Source organism: Podarcis melisellensis (genome assembly GCF_964234715.1).
Source record: "Podarcis melisellensis genome assembly, chromosome: 6".
In the NCBI taxonomy this organism is placed as follows: Eukaryota; Metazoa; Chordata; class Lepidosauria; order Squamata; family Lacertidae; genus Podarcis; species Podarcis melisellensis.
This window is the reverse complement of record NC_138538.1, coordinates 34,345,815-34,368,298: the sequence shown is the minus strand read 5'-3', so window position 1 is coordinate 34,368,298 and position 22,484 is coordinate 34,345,815. Positions and strand designations below refer to the sequence as shown.

General features: G+C 42.0%; 2 protein-coding genes across 7 annotated transcripts in view; both read right to left on the bottom strand.

Moving 5' to 3' along the window:
• Window positions 1-11,104, bottom strand: part of PHTF1 (putative homeodomain transcription factor 1) — a 33,322-nt gene extending 22,218 nt beyond the window's left edge. For 2 of the 6 annotated variants that reach the window (XR_014169571.1, XM_081916327.1), the window contains exons 1-5: window positions 10,937-11,100; window positions 10,082-10,157; window positions 8,273-8,329; window positions 6,371-6,440; window positions 3,299-3,457 (exon numbers count right to left, since the gene is read on the bottom strand). Coding sequence is in view for 5 of the 6 variants with exons in the window: in XM_081916327.1 (XP_081772453.1) it covers window positions 3,299-3,457; window positions 6,371-6,440; window positions 8,273-8,329; window positions 10,082-10,126 (331 nt within the window). In the remaining variant the exon portion in view is untranslated. Of the gene's footprint in view, window positions 1-3,298; window positions 3,458-6,370; window positions 6,441-8,272; window positions 8,330-10,081; window positions 10,158-10,823; window positions 10,911-10,936 lie in introns of those variants that run through there. The other 4 variants (XM_081916324.1, XM_081916323.1, XM_081916325.1 and 1 more) reach the window with 4 other exon arrangements.
• A 1,954-nt stretch (window positions 11,105-13,058) lies between these two features.
• Window positions 13,059-22,484, bottom strand: part of RSBN1 (round spermatid basic protein 1) — a 36,451-nt gene continuing 27,025 nt past the window's right edge. The window contains exons 4-7 of the mRNA XM_081916344.1: window positions 22,110-22,252; window positions 21,025-21,192; window positions 20,118-20,226; window positions 13,059-18,656 (exon numbers count right to left, since the gene is read on the bottom strand). Of these exons, the coding sequence (XP_081772470.1) occupies window positions 18,294-18,656; window positions 20,118-20,226; window positions 21,025-21,192; window positions 22,110-22,252 (783 nt within the window). The 3' untranslated portion in view covers window positions 13,059-18,293. The remainder of the gene's footprint in view (window positions 18,657-20,117; window positions 20,227-21,024; window positions 21,193-22,109; window positions 22,253-22,484) is intronic.

The following is a 22,484-nucleotide window of genomic DNA, read 5'->3' as shown; positions in this document are numbered from 1 at the left end:
CAGATGGTGTACATCCAGGTGGTAATCCCGGTGGCGGTGGCCAAGAAGCTGCAGCTCCCTTTTGGAGGTCCTCCTCGTGGTCGTACAGGAACTTCTGCTGGTCCTCAGGTGATTTAATCCTTACTTTCCTTCCTTTGTAGGTGAATGATAGTCCTTGCGGAAATTCCCACCTATAGGGAATTGCGTTGTGCCTCAACAATTTGGTCAGATCTATATATGTGGCCCTAAGATCCAATAGGTGTTTAGGAATGTCTCTATAGATTTCAGCCTTTTTACCTTCTACTTCCAAAGATTTTTTAAAATGTAGGCCCAATATTTTATCTCTTTCCTCTCTTGTTCTCAAGACAACCAAACAGTCTCTGGCCTTGTCTTTCTTTACCGATCTTCCCAGTCTGAAGGCCGTCACAATTTTAAAGTCTTTATCTTCCTCAATCCCCCAGAATTTAGAGAATAAAAGTGTCAAAAAGCCCTCTAGGTTACCTAATTCCGATTCTGGGACAGCCCTTAGCCTGAGGTTACTTTCCTTACTTTTCAATTCCACCAGTGACAGGTAGGCTTGTTGTTCCCCTACCTGTCTTTTCAGAGGCCTTACTTCCCCCTTGATCTCCTCAACCTTTTTGTTCGCCTGCTCAGCTTTTTGGTTGGCTTCCGCAGCTAATTTATAATTTTCCGCCGTAGCTCCTTGCAATTTTTCAATTGCCTGTGTATGCTGGGAAACCTGATCCGTTAATTTGCTAATAGTGGATGTTGCTTGGTCAATTTTAGATGACTGATCGTCCACTTTTTTATTTAGAAGTGCCAGTTGTTCCAAAATTTGTTTCAGGACTGTCTCAGATCCTCCAGTTGCCATATCTTCTGTGTCAGGCGGTTCGGCTTCCACCTCCTGTGCTATCAGCACAGCTGGGACAGATGATCTGCGTTGATGAGTTAAGGTTGTTTGAACTAGTTGCACAGATTTCTTTTCTTTTTCTTTAGCTTTAGCTGCTCTTGTTTTCCCTGTGCCACTCATTCCACAGCTGCCTCTGTTCAAGGTCAAATAGTCTTTTAATCCATGAGAAAGACAGGTCCAAAATGTAAACAATTTAACCACAAAAAATCCCAATAAAATACAGTTCCCAGGCCTCTATATCACCGCAATCCTCTAGAGGGAGTGTTTCAAAGTTTCAAAGGAAGGAGAAGTTCTTTTCCACCATTAAAGTTCCTTTGTTCCCCGTATTGAGCCTTTGTAATTCCCAAATACAAAAGGAGGCTTCCGAAGGTTTCTATTTCTTAAAGTAGTGCCACAAGGTGTCAGAAAGGTCCCAGCAACAATATTTGAACGTTAATATCTCAGTCTATGTAACAATTTTGACTCCGGTAACAGTTTCAGCAGTTTGACAGTTCTCCCTTCGTGCGCTGACAGCCCGGCGACTAGGTTTCCCCTTTTAACTCCGCTTAGTTCAAAAATAGGAAGAGAATTCCAAAATAGATAAATCCACTAAGTTAACCAATATATCCTTTTATCTTCTGAGTACAGATTCAATTTACGCCCCTTTGTCCTGCTTTTAAAATCTTTTTCAAGCGCTTCAGCCCACTTCAAAGTCTTTGCTTTGATCCAGCTAGCAGGATCGGAAGACGGACTTCCTGTTACTCGCCTCCCGTTTTCAGCCAAATTTCCCAAATTTAGTCCAATCTTTAATACCCCTTACTCACGGGTATGTTCCAGCCAATTCCGATGTTTTCAAGAAGAAAGGTCAGCGCTCATCGGCAGCAGCAGCGCGGCTTCACTTCCACGAAAAGAGCGATGAACTCACAGCGCCGCTCCCCCTTTCACGTTCCGGAGCCTCTTACGAGGTCCCTTCTTCGTTTCTGGGGGGGCTTTTGGCGCCCGCCGAGTCCCACGGCCGCAGGCTCGCTCTGCCTGCGGTTTTTCTTAATGGGTCTCCGCTTTGCCGCAGCGGACGACCCTTTTTCGCGGAGCCCCTCTTCACAAAGTAAAGAGGACCGCCATTGCCGTTTTGCGCCGCCTCCGGAAGTCAGCAGTGACTACTTTTCAAGTGGGAATGGGAAGCATAGATACTTGCAAACAGGGGAAGTCCCTAACTCACCAAAGGTTTGAGACCCATTGGCTACCCTCACCTGGTTAGCCGGTCATAATGTGGTTTCTATAGTATACCTCTAATGTGGCCTGTTCTCCCAACTTCTTAACTTCTAGTTGTTTCTGAAATGTAGGGTATGATAGCAGATCTTGTAAATCTGTAAGATCATTTCCTAACAAAATGGGAGTAATTACCTGATATAATCCTAATTGTTCTTGAATCATTTGCAATGTCCATATAGGAACTTTATATGTGAAACCACATCCTATAATCTTAGCTATACCACAAAACATCTATTAATATATCTTACCACAGGCTGCACAAATTGTGTGGCAATTAAAATTTAATCATAGCCAGTTCTAACATATATGCATTCACATGGCACATAATATAACAAGCTTATATTCTCAATTAAGTCTCAAACAAACAGCACACAGCTTTGGAATTGTTTAATGGAAAAGCAAATACCTGACAACATGCTCTCCACAAAAGGGTTTACTTAAACTTTTAATCTAGCTGGGATAAGCATTCTGAAGCATTACACTCTATCAGTGGAATCCCTGAATGGAGGAGAGTCTGGTACAAAGATAATATTTAGGAAAAAGACTCCCAACTAAATAAAGATTTCTTCTAATTCATAATTCCCACCATGGCTGGTATATTATTAAGACGGATAATTTACAACAAAATTATTTGCATGACTTTTCTCTCACTTTGAAAAGAATTGGATAAATGATGAAAATCAGGTAACAATGTGTTTATCAAGTGCTGTTGCAGTCCACACAATAAAGCTTGTGTTCTGCGATCATAAGGTTATCCCATGACCCATGTAAATAGAAGGGAAATGATACGAAGGGGAGACAGAAATGAGGAGAGTGTTGCAAAGCAAGCTCAAAAGCGAGCAGACAAGAATCCTAGACTGCTATTTCTACCAGGTCACGTCTGTGAAGATGAGCTACAGGGACAGATTCTCTCTCAAAACCACTTCTTTTCCAAGATGTTAAGGAGCAAATGCACCACCAAGCTGCAAAAGTGAAGAATGATTTACGATTGATTCCTGACTTCTTCTTCCTGATTTTTGCTTGCAAAAGTTTTCCTCCAACTATTTGCCTGGAGCAGGTCTGTTAAATTTGATGGATCAGATTGATTATACCATCCTAAAATAGGTCATCTTGTTTTTCCCTTCAAGGTACTCTAACATAATCTCAATCTTTACTCACCTTGTAGGAGATAGAGAGCTAGCAGCCATGTAAAAATACGCCAGGAAGTTACTTGTATCCACCACTGGCTAAAAAAGGGAAAGAAAAGCACCCGCACAAGCCCTTTTCTTGTCAGAGATGTCCAAGGGATTTCAGGTTTAGCTTTGGCAAATGTGGAACCTAGAAAGCATACATGAAAAACACAGGTAGTTTATCTGGGAATTAAGGGAAAATCCATTAGACTTTTTTCCTCCCTTACTCAGTCCAAGACTCCGTTTAAAATTGTGGATGTAGGAAAATATTTGCAAAACTTCATGGCTGCTCAGGACTAGTTCTTATAAATAGATAAAGTGTGAAACCTGCACCAGGGAAGTATCATTTCAGGCTAAGTGGGAGCTCATGTAACTGAATAATTGTTGCTAAAGGGTAGCGTTTCTGCAGTTAACCCTCCCTCCCCCACTGCAATCTCTAGGAAGATCACCCACCCTCCAGCAATCTGGCTTGAAAGGTTTTCCATGCCAATTGCTTAGCAGGGAGAGTGAACATGTGCCTGTATGCTGCATGGGTTGTATGGGTGTGGCCATGTCAACCATTGGCATGCAACCCCTGGAGGGTTGGCCAAATGGGAATGCAGCTCTTAAATAAAAATTAAAAAGTTCCCTGCCCCTGCTATAGACAGCAAGATGTAAAGTGTAAACCTCTTCTGCTAGCGCAGTTTAGAATGCTCTTCTGCAGTTCTAATCCTATCTGAAAGGGTGGTTCCAGGATATACTATTGGAAGGCTGTTGTTCACCTGCTTAGACAACGGGGTCCCTGAAGGGTTCCATCTTACTCTATTTAACATCTAGATTAACTTCCTCCAATGTAGTACCCTCCATATGTTTTGGACTGCAATACTTATCATCCCGGACTATTGGTCATGCTGGCTGGGGCTGATGGGAATTGGCATTCAAAATATCTAGAGCAGTGTTTCCCAACCGGTGTTCCGCGGCACACTAGTGTGCCGCGAGATGTTGCCTGGTGTGCCGCGAGATGTTGCCTGGAGGGAGGCGGGCGAGGGCGTTTGCTTCCCGGACGGAGCGAGGGCGCCCCCTGCTGGGCCGGGGCTCGCTCTCCCCAGAGGGTAAATCTGGATCAAATGGGGCGAGGGGCGGGCAGAATTCTGGGGGCCACTGATGCCCTACAGACCCCCCCCCCAAGTCCTCCGGGGCGCGCGCTCTGCTGGGCTCTTTTCGGTCGTCGTGCTTGTGGGAAGCCGCCCCTTCCCTGGGTGACGCGCCGCCTCGCGACTCCGGAGTCAGTCCCGCGGGCTCTCGGAGGGACTCGCGAGCGACGGCGCGGTGGCTCCAGGGCGCGCTCAGCCGGGCCGCGGCGCAGCCCCTGCAGCAGCTGCCCGGCGTGGAGCGCGACGCGGAGCCGGCCGGGCTTGGAGGCGCCCAGGTAGGGCCGAGCCGGGCGGGGGCGGGGAGGTCTCGGTCTGCTGCGGGCGCAGGAGGGCAAGCGGGAGAGGGGGAGCCGTCGGGTCTCCTGGAAGGAAGCGGGGCGGCGGCTGAGGGGGATGCAGCCCCGTCCCCAGCAACAGGCGCTCCTCGAAGTGAGGCCACAAGTCGGGGCTCGGACAGGGCCTGGAAGCAGCGGCTCCGGCTCTTGGGAGCGGAGAAGGGGACTTCGAAAGCGGCCTGGAGGAGAAAAGCCCTGATGCAGCGAGAGCGGGGAGCGTGCTGCCTTGTCCAGGCCTCCTCGCTTTGTGCCGTCCGCTGCCGGGAGCAGGACACGGGGGCTCCTCGTTCGCATGCTTTCCCGGGTGATCGGTGAGGGTTAGGGTTAGGGACCCTCAGTCCCTCGCTTTGCTGCCTCCTCCCCCCCCCCACCACCCCCCAAAGCTTGGAGGTTCCCCGGCAAGGGGGAGGGGAAAAAATTGAAAGTTACACTTTCGTGCGTCCCTCCCGGCGTGACGCTGCGCGCTGACGTCACGGGGCTGTAATGGTGGTGTGCCTCGATATTTTTTTCATCAAACAAGTGTGCCTTTGCCCAAAAAAGGTTGGGAAACACTGATCTAGAGGCTGTGGAAGGCTGATCTACATGAAGTGGGAGATCACACCAGGACTGCATGCCATCAACATGCTGATTTCACCCCCATTTCCCTTTCCATTACATCAGAATAGGTGCAAGCTAACAAAGCCAGGCTTCATCAAAGCTATTATCAGTAAGTAGGAAAACAAAGATACGATTAGGTGTTTAGTCTGTTCTGGTTGAGGTCTTCACACCCCTTGAAGAAACAGATCCTTATGAGGGTGCTCCTGAACACAGCATTGCTGCTGGATCGTCAGATACCGGCTGGGGCTAGGAGAGTTTTTGCACAGCTTTGGTTGGTGCACTAGGAGTGCCATTTCCTGGAGAAAGCCTATCTGGCCACTGCTACACATGCATTTGTCACTTCTAGATTAGTTTACTGCACTCTACATAGGGTTGCCCTTGAGAAGTGTTTGGAAAGTTCAGCTGATGCAAAATGGAGCAGCCTGGCCATTATTTGTCACTTGAACAAGATTGGAGTAATATACTTTAGAAAGCAATTTATACTGGCTGCCAATTGGCTTGCGGAACCAATTCACAACACTTTTTATTACTTATAAATCCGAAAACAGTTTGGGACCAGTTTACTTACAGGGCAATTTTCTCCCAACCTAATCCAGCCTGTACACTGCATTCATCACTGGCCCTATTGACTTCAGAAGTGCAGAGATGCTGCAAAATGATTTTTTACTGTGCCTGCATCTTCCTACACTAATGGTCCCACCACTCCTTTCAGTTTTCATGAAATCATGATTTCAACACACTTTTTGATTGTGTTGAGCTTTTATGATTTCTCCCCTGCTATTATTTGCTTACTATTTTTATTTTATTTTATTAATTATTATAAGCAGCTTTTTTTGGCCACTGGTCCGAAAGGTGGGACAGAAATTTGTGGATAAATAAAATTAAAACTGTACTAAATGTCATACCTATCCAAAAGATGAAATAATTGCCTGACCTCCCAGACTCATGTAAAATAGTGATGATGAGCACAAATGCAGTTATTCACACAATACCTACCTCTGATTAAATCAACATCTATAAGATCAGGCTGAATGCGGCCTTTCTTTTTGGGTTTGTTTTTGAAGCCCTATAAATTTAATCATAAAGAATGAGTAGATTTTGTGGTGAATATAATAGGCTGTCTACCTGTATCTCCTAGTTCTAATCTCATTTGCAAAGAGACTGGCTTATAAATAATCATTCATGTTCTCTGGGTATTTGAATTCCTTACACTTATGCATGTATATGCAGCACAGAGGCTGTGTACTGTCACAGGACTTCTGAGATGAGGTTACTTATTTATCTAGCTTTTTATTTATTTTTTAAAAGCAAATTTTATGCTCACCCTTTATATGAAAACATGAGAGAAATGTATATTTAAAAGTACACAGACCTGAGAACATTGGGGTGGGAGTCATGGGGCATGAAATGAGGTTTTTTTGTGCCTTGCACTAGTTCCTGTTTCCTACAGTACCTCAAGCCTATCATATTTTACAACCTACTATCCCCTTCCATGTAATGTCTAAAACCATCCAGAACTTTCCTGCAAAATTTCAGCACTACTGTAGATAAAAACCTAGTAATTAAACACTTAAAGAAATTCAGGTTGCCTATTTATGCTTAATCTGCAAAATAACTAAAGGCAAATAATACAGTTCTTCAATGAATCAGTTTGCATTTGTGAGTGTAAAGGACAACTCTCTGTCAACAGCAGTGAAATATAAATAAAAATATGAAATATGTAATAGATGCACTCATGTCCTGCTTGCAGGCTTTCCATGAGCATCTGGTTGGCCCCTCAGAGAACTAAATGCTGAACTAGATGGCACTTTGGTCGGATCCAGCAGAGTTTTCATTATGTTCATATGATCCCCCAGGGAAATATGCCACATATACATTTTTGTTAGGCTCTTCAGGCCAACAGTCACATAGCTGAAATTTAGGATCACCATATTTCAAACAGTGAAAGTCTGGACAGAAAAGTTGTTGACTTTTGTTGGCTAGTTTTATGGAAAATCGGCAAAAACTACACTGCTGACATGGGTTGCCATATGTCCAGATTTTCCTGGACATTTCCCAATTTCCACCCGGACACTGCTAACAACCAAATTATTCCAGATATGTCCAGGAAATTCTGGGTGTATGACAACCCTATGAAATTGTACAGTTACAGCTAGTACTTTGTTGTGTACTAACATTATGCTGTGGGCAGGATTTCTGCTTTGCCAGTGGTTGGACTAGATGACCCTTGGGGTACCTTCTAATTCTACAATTCTGTAGTATTTCAAAAAGACTAAAGTACAGGCAATTTCAATCTTTAGCTAATCTGCCAAAGATATGCAAATCTCTCAGTCACAGGTTATTTGACCAAGTACAATTATTCAAAACAAAATAAGCCAGGCCAAGATAAAACCAGGAGAAAATGAGCAAACTCCCACAAAACACAGTTATTAATATAAAGGTCACAATCTTCATATCATACTCGTCCAGATCAGATCCTTTATTGTGATTCATTTCTGTCAGAATGAAACACACCTAGTTTGCCAGTTCTTCAGCATAGTACAGCTTCTTTCTAGTTTCTCATAACACTATAATCTGAACCTAGAGCTCCACTGACCCTTTGGGATCAAATTCCCAGCAACCACAGACTTCATCACTTATGGCAATGAGGCTGCATCTGCACAGCTGTCTTCAATGTTGCAGTGAACTAGAAAGCCATTGCTTTCCATGTAGAAAGCTTGTGTGCACCTTCAGAACTTCCTAAACCACAAGTAGCCCTTGGATCAGATCAGGGCAACTGTAATTAGGAAATATCACATGCTACACAATCCTCTTGGGCATGCTTATTTCACATGCGTATCTATTTGTCAAAATGCAATGTACTTTTGAGTTCTGTCATTTCACAAAAGAGATTTTTACCTTCATCTCAGTTTGTTCTATAGATTTTTCCCATATCTGCTGATCATAGGCTCCAATCTGAAAAAGAGTTGTGTTAGTTAAAGAGGAGTCTAGGGAACTAAACTGCTTCCTGTATTCTACTTCCATCTCCTAATTCAAAATATTAACAATACAGACATTAAGTAATTTATCAAGGTATTACCCAGGATCCCACTATTTAAAACTATGGGCATGAAAAGCATTGTGGGAATGCGGGGGGGGGGGGGCGGCGGCAAACTGTATGTTTTAATATTTGTTCCATGCCACCCCAATATCCACAAGTGAGATTCCAGGGGCCCAGGCACTTACCCAGGGTTCATATTTCCACAGTAGAGACAGTGGTGTCTTCATGATGTATAGTTTATTTACACATACAAGTGTTTGTTAATTTGGAGTTTTCATCAGCTGTACGCCATAATCATCACAATTATAACAAATAAAGGCTTGACATATCTCACTTTGCATGTCATGAGCCTATCACATATATTAGTTTCACCTTTTAAGTTGAATTACTGAAATAAATGAACTTTCCCACGATATTCTAATTTTTTGAGTTTCACCTGTATATACAACCTGAGCCTACAATACAGGGGCTTCCAGCATTACACTACAAGAGGGTCTTGGTTCTCCCATGACAACAGTTGTGGATCCCATCAGAAATAAGCTATGGCCCTCTTTCCCCTTGTCCCAGCTTGCTGCTTACAGATTTGACACCTTTTCCCTCAAATTTGTATCAGGCAAAACCATAATCCTAATCCTTCTACCACTACTGGCCTTTGTCTCTGCTAACTATCTCTCAGTGGAAGGAGGTAGAAGAGGCCCCACCCTCTTGCTGTCTGGCAGAGCCTCTGCTAATGGCCCATATCCCTGCCTTTGCCTAATGACACAGCCATTCTGAGCAACTGAATCCCTGCTACATCCAGCATGGGGCTTACCGGTAGTTAAATTCCACGGACGCGGACTTATAAAAAATATTGGGGGGGCCCGGGAAAGCTCATGAATAATAAATAAGCTCATGAATATGCAAATTAAGTGGCGCCGCCTCCTCGTGAGCGAATAGGGGAGAGCGTGCTGCGCCTATTAATCAGCTCCAAAGGAAATTGGGTGGAGCTTTTGCTCGGGAGGGAGGGCAGGAGGCATGCAGCCCGCCCCTCCCTGTGCATTTTGGGCTGGGGGAGGGGCGGCGATGGCGCTCTGCTGGAGGGGCGCCGGAGATTATTGGGGGGGCAGAGCCCCCCCAAACGAATTTTTGAGGGGGCTCGGGCCCCCTCAAGCCCCATGGAGTCGGCGCCTATGTTAAATTCTAATGCTTTCCTGGTTCCAGAAATTTAGGAGAGTATTGACATCTCCAAAACTTAAACAATATAGTACTAACTTATGAAGAAAGCCTCCAAAAACCTTTCAATATTTTATAAGTTAAAGGAAATGCTGACTCAAGGGGAATTGGAATTCATCATACATCAAAGAAGATAATCAAGGAAAATGCATACATAATTAATACTTTGTGCATAATAATTTTCACACACCCATCTTAAGAAATCAATCTATGCCTAGGTAAGCATGTATAGGATTGCAGCCTGAAGCACAAAAACTATCTACAATAACTTTGTAGCAGGCACCAAAAAATGTAGTCTGCAGTACCATGTTCAAAACAAACATGAATATTCTTTAGAACCCTCCTCCTTTCCCCTCTTCAGGTACAGTTTTAATTACAACCTACAGAATGGGGGAAACCCACACACATCTGTACAACAGACAAAAGTAATTACAAAAATAAGCCTGGAGACTGACCTTTTTTTGGTACCAAGCAATGGCATCTTCACCATTTGAGGCCATCTGGCATCTCCAAAATCAATAATCAAATTACCTGAATAAAACAAAGAGAGCTCATTATCCAAGCCTAGGATCTTAAGCACCATCCAGGGGACAACCTGAGGGTGGCATCAGAAGCCGGTGCCCTTGGCCAACTTGCCCCAAGGCCAGCCAAGAACAGTCCAGCTGGGCTGGTGGCTCTAATCTTTTCTGTTGCATTAACGATATGCAGGTGTTGCTTTCAGAAGAAGAACAGCTTGTTTTAATTTTCCAACGCGTTTTAAATCATAATCCTCCCGGGTTGTTGCTGCTTGTGTTTTTAACGGAAAACTTAAAAAGTTTTACGGATGGATTCGGCTTAGGAATCACCGCCGTGATGCCACAGGGATGCTCCGGTGCAAACAAAAAAAACAACACCACCTCCTCTCAGGAGGGTTTTGAGATGCGCATTCCCGAGCCGATATTGAGAATCGATCAGGTTGCGACGCAGCCCTTCCCAGCCTTTTCTTCCCCTTTGCAAGCGGGGAGCCGCAATCTTCAGCCAACCCAACCACTCCTCTGTTTAAAACCTCCCTTTTTCCACACGTGGCTGCAGAGCTCCCTTTTTCCTCTTCTCCATCCCTCCTTCGCCTCACCTCGTCGACGCCCAGCCCTATACGCCCCCCGTTCCTTTCCTGCCCCTCCGAGCCTCACCCTTTACCCCACCCCGCAACACACTCACCCTGCCTCTCTCCTGCCCCAGGAGCCCGCAGCCGCCCGTTTCCACCCTAATCCCGCGGTCCTCCCCCCGCCGAGGCCTAGCGCTTGCCCTCCGCCGCTTCAGTGGCTTCTCACCGTTACCATGGAAACGCGGAGCGGCGGCTCCAGGGGAGAGACCAGGCTCCCGGCCCGATCAGGGGAAAGGCCGCAGCCGACATCTTTGCTCAGGGCGAGGCAGCGCCAGCCGAGCGCTGCTGCTCCCTCTGATCTTCTCTTCGCCGTTCGGCAAAAGGGACGTCGGCAGCAGGCAGCGGCAGCCGAACGCCGAATCCAGGATCAGCAGAAGCGGGGGGGGGGGGGGGCGGAGCGCGAAGTTGCGCGTTAAACGCAAGAGGGGCGAAGGGCTCCGTGAGAGCGGGGAAAGGAGGGGCAATGGGGCACTGGCCAGTTTGGGGGGGGGGTAGGGAGCGAGATAAAGAAAGCGGAGTCAACATCTGGACTCCGCCAGGTTCCTTGTTGGTGCACAGCACAAATTAGTTATACATGCAAGTAAGTTACTTATCATCATCATCAGTTGTCTGCATCAAAAAAATAATAGTTGATCTGTTAACTTAAATACCACTCTGTAATTGCAAAAAAGTTGTAGCTGTTGACATTCTGATGAGTTTTTATAAAATGTATTTACTGTAAAGGTAAAGGGACCCCTGACCATTAGGTCCAGTCGTGGCCGACTCTGGGGTTTCGGTGCTTTATTGGCGGAGGGAGCCGGCGTACAGCATGTGGCCAGCATGACTAAGCCGCTGGCAAACCAGAGCAGCTCACGGAAACGGCGTTTACCTTCCCGCCAGAGCGGTACCTATTTATCTACTTGCACTTTGATGTGCTTTCGAACTGCTAGGTTGTACTTAGAAGCAAACGGTGCTTGCACGTAGCAGCTGGGGGAAATATCCACTTCATAGGTGCATGGCTCTTAGTTCCACTGCCCTAAGCAGCCCATCCTGTAAGCATTTACATGACATACGAAGTAGATAACCCAGTGCTGCACCTCTGACAAATCTCCGTTTCGGCAAATAGGACTCTGGAGATCATGCAAGCACAGCTGTTATAAGCGCCTGATCAATGCAGTTGATCAGACTACATGAATTTTTTTAAAAAACCAATCCCTACAATAGCTCTATACGTTCCATATAGGCTCCTCAGTGCTGTTCCTGGCACTGCTTTTGGCTTAAGGATTGCACGCAGGTAATCTGGGAAATTCACCTCTTTAGCAGTGTTGAGGCAGGACAGTTCCATTCCTCCACTGGCAGGTGTAGATAGCACAGGTTATGATTTCTCCCGTAGTAAGCGGGAAGCATAAAGGGTAGAGACTCTTTAACTACTGCATTATCTCTTGCACTTCAAATGTATACAATATAGGAAGATTGCAAGGTTGTGATTACCGTTCTATTCCTCCCCCCCCCAAAAAAAAGCCACACTGAAAAGCAAAGATTGTGCTCTTCAGATTTATAAAAGACTCATTATTGAATGTGTCAAATATACCTACATCTCAGCACAGAAAGATTCAGCTGTATTTTTCCTACCCTCCCATATTGCTTGTTTCCAATATGACTGTCAGTGGAACCGTCTAGTTCAGGACTAATTTGCAGCCAGTAATAAGTTCTAATTTAAAATGGTTTCTTCCACCCTGTCAGCACCAGATTTAGGGCAGTGCAGGTGGTTCCCCTGCACTAGATGCTGAGCCAAGGGGAGAAAAATTGAGCAGATCCGTAACTTGAGAAGATTCATTGGGGACACCAAATTTTGGGCTCACACAAGGCACCATATTACAAAAGATTATTAAAGTCCATCCCTGCCCCTGCCCAATATTCTAACAGTCTTTCTGCCAAACAGCAGTTTTCATTAAGGACAAATCAGACTTCTGTTTATTAAAAAAATACTTTACAGGGGGAAAATCTATGCATTCCATTGTACTATTTGTTTGTTTTACAAAGAAATAACTTTAACAGTTTGATACGCTTGTACAGTCAGCTACTAAAAGAAATGCACTGCGTTAGAGGATTATTCACAGAGAGGCTTAAAATTTTCCCATCAGTTTACACTATTATAAAAACCTCTTTAAAACACTTGCTAAATGTCAATAAATATACTAAGGCCACACAAAGCCAAAAAAGAAAAAGAAAAAAACAGTCTTCCAGACAATTGTACATATCCTCTATATGCAAAGACCTTAGATATATTAAAACCACAGAAAAATATCTTGGCTGCCAATCAAAACTGAATTTAATCACAAAACACTACACAAATCTATTTTATACAACATGTAAAGATAAGTATTTGCTTAGACAGAATTGAAAGTGCTATATTAAGAGAAGCCCCTTCTCAACTACATGTGCTGTTGGGTCCTAAAACTATTATGTATATCAATGGAAGGCCATAACATTATTGGAAAGTTGTTTATTGGACCAACATAAAATTTATCTACAGTACAAAGCTTTCAGGAACTGAAGCAACCCCACTCATAGCAACCTTCAAACACAACCAATATGGCTATAAATACTCAGCATTTATAAAAGAAATGAGAGTGCAATCCTGCCAACATTAAACACATTTAGTTTCACAGATTCCAATGGAAAGTCCAGCTTATCTCCCATTAAAAAAAAAATCAAAGGAACTTAAAAGTGCTTAACCTTGGCTAGATTGTGCCCCATGTGAAAAGAGCTTACTGCTCATAATATAGTCAAGCATGTGAATGGCAGCATGAGAAAACATTTATGTCCATCCATAGGCTCTTAGCAATAAATGAACTCTCCTATCTCTTGATAAGCAGCTACATCCTCACATGTAGGAAAACTACCAACAAAACAAGAGCCCTTTTACTGTTTGGGAAAATCTGTGTGATAAATGTAAGTGTCCCTTAAATATAAAGAACCCTGCACATGTTCCATCTTCATGGAAGAGAACATGTCAGTTATTTACAAAATAGATATTTGCTCATAAATATTTGGGGTGGGGTGTGAAATGCCTATTCCACTTATTTCTTAATCTTACTTTTGCTGCTTTGCTAAAAGGATCAGTGGCCCAATACAACCATTCACTGAACACAAATTAATGTTGTTCTTTGGTCCTTAAGGAACAGTGGGATATTTATTCAACATGGAGAGATTCAGAAACTTTAGACAAGAACCGTATTTGTGAAACTGCTAGTAGCTAGCAGATTCTTTACAGTTTTGAGACAATATATATCAAAGAATAACTGGTTTTCAGTTATAGAAATTGGACAGAGAAAAGTCTTCCCAGCTGGAAAATTACCTAATAAATTAATCTAAAGATAATTCTGCCTTTGAACTCCTTTTCCACTTTGTAACTAAGTTTTACTCAAGAGTAGACCTTAGAAATTACTGAGTTATGTTCATTAATTTCAGTGGGTCTACTCCAAGTGAAACATAGCTCTATAGTTTATAACATTGCATTTCTTGTTAAGCGAATTTTATTTGCACATCTTGGCATTCAATAATCAATTAAGTTGGCATGAGAAATTTCTGAACAATGCAAGATGTTACTTCCCAGTATCTTCCTGCAAGTTCACTTCTAAAAATACTTTATTTCTCTGAGAGCTAAAGGGTATTTGTTCACCAAATAAACAGTTATTTGGATAATATGAACCCAGTCATCTGTCACTCCTATTTTTCAGGTTCGTAGTAGTAGTCATTTTTATTGCAAATGTTTAAACTTGCCTTCCTTTGCCCAAATCAGGTAATTTATCACCATGCTAATCCTACATGGCATGTCTCTTTATTTAAAAAAAGGAGACCAAGGCAGAGATCCTGAGGGCCATACATGCACTGTGTGGAGCAGCCTGTTCTCCCACTGCAGCCTCTCATTCCCCCAGAAATTGGATCTAGAATACAGTCCAAAAATCTAGAATACAGTCCAAAGCTTCAGCAGCGAAATCAACAAAGTCTCAGTGTGTGAACAGAACTCTTTGGTACTTGACCCTAGAATTTAGAAGTAATGACAATTTGTGCTTCTGAACCATTTTGAAAAGTATTTTTGTAAAAGATAATGGGTTGGATCCAGACTTGTTCCTCTGACAGCTGAAGGAAACTAGGATAAAGAGCACTGGAGGAAGAAGGGGATTTTTTTCCTGCACCACCTCCCACATTGTTCCAGAGGGTCTCCCTGTCTTCCAGAGAAAATTTTCAGGGGGGCTACAGTAGGAAGATGGCATTGGGTGTAAATCACCTCCCTGCCCCCCCCTGCTTCCTCCAGCACAAGAAGAACCCAGTGGAGCATTAATTCTCAATCCAAACCAATATACTTAAAATGAAATTAAGATAAGTGAACATGACAGAAAGAATTATCTTTAAATGTCCGAAATATATTCAAAATGCTACTACATACAACACAGCATAATTCAACACTAACATACTGAACTGGAAAAGCACAGAACATCACTCCAAGATTCTCCATCTCTATTGGGTGCAGAGACACATAAGAGGCCATGAAAGATTGATCCATACTCCTTTTGCAGGGTGTAAATCCATTTGAAAGCAAGCTTCTGTTGTACTTTATGCCCACTGCTATAATTTAATGTGTACAAAAAACTTTTTATGAATGGTATTGAACTAACTTTTACTCAGAGTAGACCCCCTGAAATTCATGAACATGACTAAGTTAACCTCATTAATTTTAATGGGTCTACTCTAGGTGGGATTCACCTGACAAGTCTCATCAGACTTCTGCTTGCGCAACAGGACTTCCCTCCCATGTCCACCCAATTTGGCTCAGAGATCTGGAATACCCCCAGAACAGGACATAGGGAAGATAAGGGGAGTCATTCTATCTGACAAGCTAAATAGCTTGCTCAGACAGAACATTTGCAATAGTGCATGTGACATTGAATTCCACCTTACATTTCCATTTTAATTCTGTCTGGTCCTAAACTACCACTTAAGCCACTTTCACATATAATGCTTATAAGTGCATAATGCACAAAGTGCCTGTATTGGAAAAAGCCTACGCAGAAGTTAGACTCATGCACTTTAACCTCCCTGATGTCCAGGAGGAAGACTTCATTGGCATTTAGTTTCACTTTCCTCTTATATCAGCATGTGTGAACCAGCTACCACTGTTCAACAACTAAGCATGGCTGTATGTTGGAATTCCTGGTTAGCATAGGATGCTAAACTCATATTTTTTGAAACAAAAAGCAAACTTAGCAGAAATTCTCCTGGCTGCATAGAGGGCAGAATACAATCTAGAAGCTTAGAAAGGGTCACAGAAGTTTGTCCATGTATTAATTATTTTTTGTTACGTGGGAATGGAGTTTCTGTGAGTACACATTGTTACTCACATTTGTTCTTTTAAATTCTGTCGAAATTTTATTTTGGGACAAAGAGATAACAGTTTTCCCTTCAACTGTAAGAACTTTTTTTTAAAAATTCCAGTTCCTGAGTGATAATACACAGTGCTGTTTTCATGCTAAGTTGTAAAGACCAGTGTTATATTTGTTGATATAGCTATGTGCAATGCATGGGTAAAGGGAAATCAGTGCTTGGAAGACTAGTAAAATGGATGGAAGAGAAATGCAAAAATAAAGATGGACTTGGTCAAATATAAATCATGCACTGAAACTTGTATTGCCTGTGAAGAATTTTACTTTGCAGAGCCTATTAAAGCTTATGAAAATTCTTCTGGACAAGAGTAAAAAAGTGGAAAAAGCCAGAGTACACAGGGGTTATCATCTGAACCAGTACTGGTCAATCTAGAATTTTGTTAAAAGCTACACTCCTGCATTTAAAAAATTACCTTTTGTAAAAAGGTTTTCATCCTAACACCTTATTTACACAGATTACTTAACAATTCATCACCACTCCAATCTGAAAATTCATTTTAAGTTGAAATATTTTCTATTTGTCTTCAGTCTGCACCAAAGACAATACATATACATGTATATATCAGGAGCAATACAAGTTCTATCTAAATCACTGCAATATTTTCTGATCATTTTGCTATTGGTTTAAAACTGTCCTCTGTGCAGAGGTACTAATATGCATATAATCTACACAAAATAATATTGCACAAAGTAATTGCTATTAGAAACAGATTAATATTTGCAGTTCTTTTCAAAAAGATTGATAAAGATGTGTTGAAATAAACACAGCTGCTTTCTTACTTGCATTTATGTAGTGCTGCAGATCTCTCTCCTACCCCACAAGTACGGAGTTGCTTATTAACAACTATGATTACACCTTAACAAAGGTTATATCCTACATGTGAAGGGCCCATCTCTTCTAGTACCAGAAATAAATGTAATTCAGCATACAAATAATGAATGAAAGTTGACTATAGTTAACATTGGGAAATATTGTATGAGTGCTAAACAATCTTGCTAACGATACTGAACATACTAGTGAGTGTCATTTAACCTTTCAACACAGCACTAGGGTACCCAAGAGTTACATGTGGAAATAGCAGTACACATGAGATTTCCTGTGAAACAGCAATATAGAATTCTTGAGAATAAAGGCAACCAATTTATACTGTGAAGCCTACTCTACTGGATTAAGTGCATCAATGAAAAGGAACATATGGTTTCCACCTCAGGTGCTTGCTGTGAACTGAACAAGCCACCAAGTTGGTTCGAATATTGTAAAGCCTTAAAGTGCTCTAAGATGGCAATTTCCTCAGGGAGACTGCCAACAGTTACTTTCATTTGACACTAGTATTACATTTTGCAGTCAGGGAAGATATAAAAAGTAATATTCCCACAAACATTAAAAGCAGAGGTATGGGAAGTGTTATGTCAGGTATTACAATTCAACAAGATCACACTCTGCAACTAATCTCAGATATCAGCTTCTTTGTGAAGGTGCTGATAAGCAATTAGGATTAATCTACACTGCTGGTAACTTGAGCTTTCTCTAGGCTTTCAAAGTGTCTCTCTCACAAATGTCATTGATCATTAAAAGTGCTGTGCTTTCTCTTTCACTCAAGCCACTAATCAAATGGGAGAGTCACTTTGTGACTCCTCCACAGAAACCAACACTTTTATGCTGAAAGCTAAAGATAAAATAGACGGAGGGGTATCAGATTTACCAAATGTTAAATACTTAATGTTCCTGAAGGAGGGGGAAAACATTTGTGGAGATGTTGAATTACAAAGAAAAATGTAGTCCACTACTACATGCTGTACTAAGGAAGTAAAATACAACTCTAACTTTGCATAATCTGTGTAAAAAAGATATGCTTGACATTTTGGAATGTCACCTTTCTTTATAGAATTATAGGCAAGATTTCTCCAATAAAACATAACCCAGTTATAAAACTATAACTTCACATCAAAATTTTAAAAAGCCGTTTAAAAATGTATATGATTATGTACATATCACACAAGAGAGCACATGTGACCATCCTGTGGCTTGTGTTGCTGATCGGATTCTAGTTTAAAAACTGGAAGGGGCTGAGCCAGCTTATCTTGTTGCAGAACAAGTCACGACAGAGATGAAAACAATGATGGTGACGCCACTGTTGCTGTCTGTACTTCTGTTCCTACTTCTTCAGACTCCTTTTTCACAAGCACACATTGATCTTCACCTTCTGATTTAGTCTCATCACAGATGCTAGTGTCCATATTTGAAATGCTTTCTGTACTTTGAGAATTCTCCCCTGAAGGATGGTATTGTTTGAGTCTTATATGCCAAGCTAAGCTGCAGACAGCTGACACTGTCTTGAACTGATGAATGACATTTCTAGGGATGAAGTAGATGTCATTGTCACATAGCTGGATTCTAGCATAGCGAATCCCTTCTCGCCTCATTTGGTTTAGCTTAGCTTCATCGACCCATTGAACACACTGAAGGAGAAAAGAAGTTAGAGGTAAACCAGATGCCAGGCCCAAAGTGGGCATTTAGCGCGCAGTGCACATATTCTGCCCTCCAGCCTTCAGTTATTTATTAGCCACAATAATGGCACAAATACCAACAGTCTGGAATTGGAGCTGCTGCTGCTAAACTAATGAGTCAAGTACAACATTTGGTGCAACTTAAAAGATGTGATTACATATTCAGGTAGCAAAAGCAAACAGTGAAATCCCCATGACTGTCAGAGAAAAGCTACTCAAAAACATGCAGCATTTAATCATGGCTGGTATATCTATACTTTATACTAGGTTCAAGCAAATAGTGAACTGTTAAAACTTCCAACTCATAAGTTTGTGACAGCCACACCAGAGCTTCAGCCTTTCTGTCACAGGGAAGCTGTGAAACAAAAGGAAATGCAAACTTCCCACAAATAATCTTACTTGACTGATCAAAACAACTTCTTGATTAGCTCAAGGGTTTTCTGTTCTCAACACTATTTAAAAACTGTACCCCACTTTTCAAAATTATTTTTCAAAGTGCTTTACTTTGAAGAGAACACACATACAGACAAAATCAAATTATAAAAATGCAACAATATTAAAACCAATTTTAAGATACCTTAGGTAATTTTAAAGTATTCAAAATATAAAAGTGGGGGGGGGGAGTGAACTTGTAGAATTCTTTCCTGCGTGAGTTATGACAACTATGGTGCCACGAGTGAGAACACCCTACCCCTAGTAACCACCAATTGCATTTTTGCTAGAGCAGGACCTCTGATACCAGTCTTAAGGCTTGGGCAAATTCATATAGTTCTATTCCCACAATGTCTTATTACAGTCAGTGAAAACCTGCAGGAACCAAGGGGACACACACACACACACACACACACACACACACACACAGTATGTTTGTCCACTAACAGGGTAGAACCTTTAACAGAAGTTTAAACTGCACTTAAGGGAAAGGAATCCAGTGTCATCACTTCTGCAAAATCCAGATGATAGTGCATGTTTGGCCAGTGTTGTGGAACAGAAATTTTGGAACAAATGCCTGAATATGCATTTCATATGTGGGAATTTCATGTGGAAAGAAAGGCCGCATGTAATGGTAAGGCTCTATGAAGCACTGGTATGAGGCACTGTTGAGGCAATGTCCCCAATACTGTTCAACACACTCTGGTCAATGTGGCTCTAGTAATTGTATGATCCTGCTTGTGGCAGGGGAATGAACTACAATCTAAGGTGCTTCCACTTGCAATCCAATTAAATGTTTGTCAAAACGTAACATTATCTGGTTAAAAAAGGGCATGTTTGTTTTTCAAATCTGTATGCTATATTCTGGTAATGTGATTTCATAGTAAATATACCAGCAGTAAGGGGGGGGGGGGATAGGCAACTAACATCATGCTTTGAAGCAACATGCAAAGTATAGATTTCAACAAATGAGCTGGCTACCTGTGACACTGGAGGTTCATGTAGATCCAACTGAAGCCTCTGAACTACATCTGTGAAATCCTCAGCATGAAAACAAACTACATCTTTGGTTATACGAGGCTGGTCACTCCTAGAAAAATGAAGACTTTTCCAGTGAGAATGTGCTAGTAGACATATTGAGAATTATACATGGGGCCCATTTGTATTCTAAATGTATGGCAAAGGTAAAGTAAAGGACCCCTGGATGTTAAGTTCAATCAAAGGTGACTATGGGGTGTGGCGCTCATCTCACTTCAGGCAAAGGGAACCAACGTTTGACCACAGACAGCTTTCTGGGTCATGCGGTCAGCATGACTAAACCACTTCTGGTGCAATGGGACACCGTGATGAGTGCCAGAGCACACGGAAACGCCATTTAATTTCCTGCCACAGCGGTACCTATTTATCTACTTGCACTGGTATGCTTTTGAATTGCTAGGTTGGCAGAAGCTGGGAAAGAGCAATGGGAGCTCACCCAGTTGCATGGATTCAAACCTTACGATTGGCAAGGCTCAGTGAATTTAGACCTGCTCCATCTAAATGTATGACCAGGCCAGGGACCCACTCCCAAATCCCCCTAATTCTATAACGAACTAAGCTATGATCAGCAGGGCTCTGGGTAGACTGGGAATTCTCCATTTTCCCCAGAGGTCCACAGAAAACAAAAACTCAGTTTCACTTTGTTTCTATGGTGGTTCAAAGTTTAACTCAGGGTAGTTTATTATGACAAGACTGGAGAGCCCCTGGTGTATAACTATTTGCTTAGTACAAATGAAATATTCCTGACAAATATTGGTTTGTTGGTTCTAGTGCAGCATACTAGACAGCTTTCCAAATGATCTGCTCAAAAGAATTCCAAGCATATTCTGACTTACTACACCACACTTACCATTCACCAAACTGTACAGCTTTCAACACTCCAACAGCAGCTGTACTCCGCCAGTCAAATCCTTGCCCAACATGATCAGCATGGGCTCTTGTTCTGTCTTCAAAGAGAACTTCACGGGGTTCACTGGTCCGAGGTAGATACTGGAGGTTTTTTATTTCATTCATTGATCTATGAAGTGGGGAGAAGAGAAAGAAGGCTGTTAGAACTATGCAGTGGGGATATTGACATCTTAAAACAAAAAAAGCTTCCCCAGCTCTACTATAGAGGCAGTCATGTATACTCAGAGATTTAGCTACAGTTTTACAGTTTTACCTAGACTAAAAACAAATGATAGCAACAAATCACACGAATTTTTTTTAATCAAGGGCTCTGCATAACCTCTGTGGCACTTCAAGATTTTATTAACTCAAATATAAAATGGAATCCTGATTACAGGAAGACTTCTAAAATGTGTTCAAGTGAAGACACTTACAAGCCCCAATCAAACCTCACCCTTAAGTGCAGTAAGGTCAGGGGTCAGTGAACATAGCCAAATGCCTCTAATAATATTTCAATTTAACAGTACCCAAAGAAGCTTAGAAAGTCATTAATATGGTGGCACTTTAAAAAGTCAACTATTTAATAAGATATAGAATTGTAATGCTCTACCTCTACACAAATATTATGCTGGTGTGTCCAGCTGTATTGCTATTCAGGGACATTACATGTCATAATCTGTATTTAGGTGCTTAAGCTGGAATATACTGCTACCCATTTCCTGGAGGAAGAAAGGGTTTTTAAATGCTCCACATACTCTGCAATGTATACAGTTTGAACTTCAAAACAATGGCACCATCAGTATACATGGCATTTTACCAAACAGAGGCAAGTCCCTGCCTGAAGGAGTTAAGAATACATGGCACTGAGGTGACTAAGAGAAAAGAATATGACTACTGTTCTGCAATGCATAGTTAAATTTCAGTATGGGAAAAGCTGGTACTAATTATATGATCAGCTGAGAAATCAGAATCAGTAAATAGTTTTGTGAAGTCAACTCTGTGGCAAGCATGAAAACTTTCCTGTAAAATAAATTTAAGGAGTATTACCTCCGCCGTTTGAATGGTGACTTTGGCATATCAGCTGTTGGGATCATCTGTTCTCCTGGTCTTACCCACATTATGGGGCCATCATCACTTTGTGACCTGCATTGAAGTCTGAGGCTAGAAAGAGTACCCCAAGGTAAAGTCATCTGTATAAAGCAAAAGAAATCCAAATCAGGTGGTCAGCAAGACAAAATGCTACTGAACAGAGGCACAGCTTCCTTATTGAAAAGAAACCTACACACACACAACACACACACACACACACGAGAGATAGAGAGACATGTGTTTACAAAACCAGGATTATACTACATGGAAATAATCATATATACACAAAATATGTCATATATATTCCACTCAGTCATGTGAAAACAGTGGGGT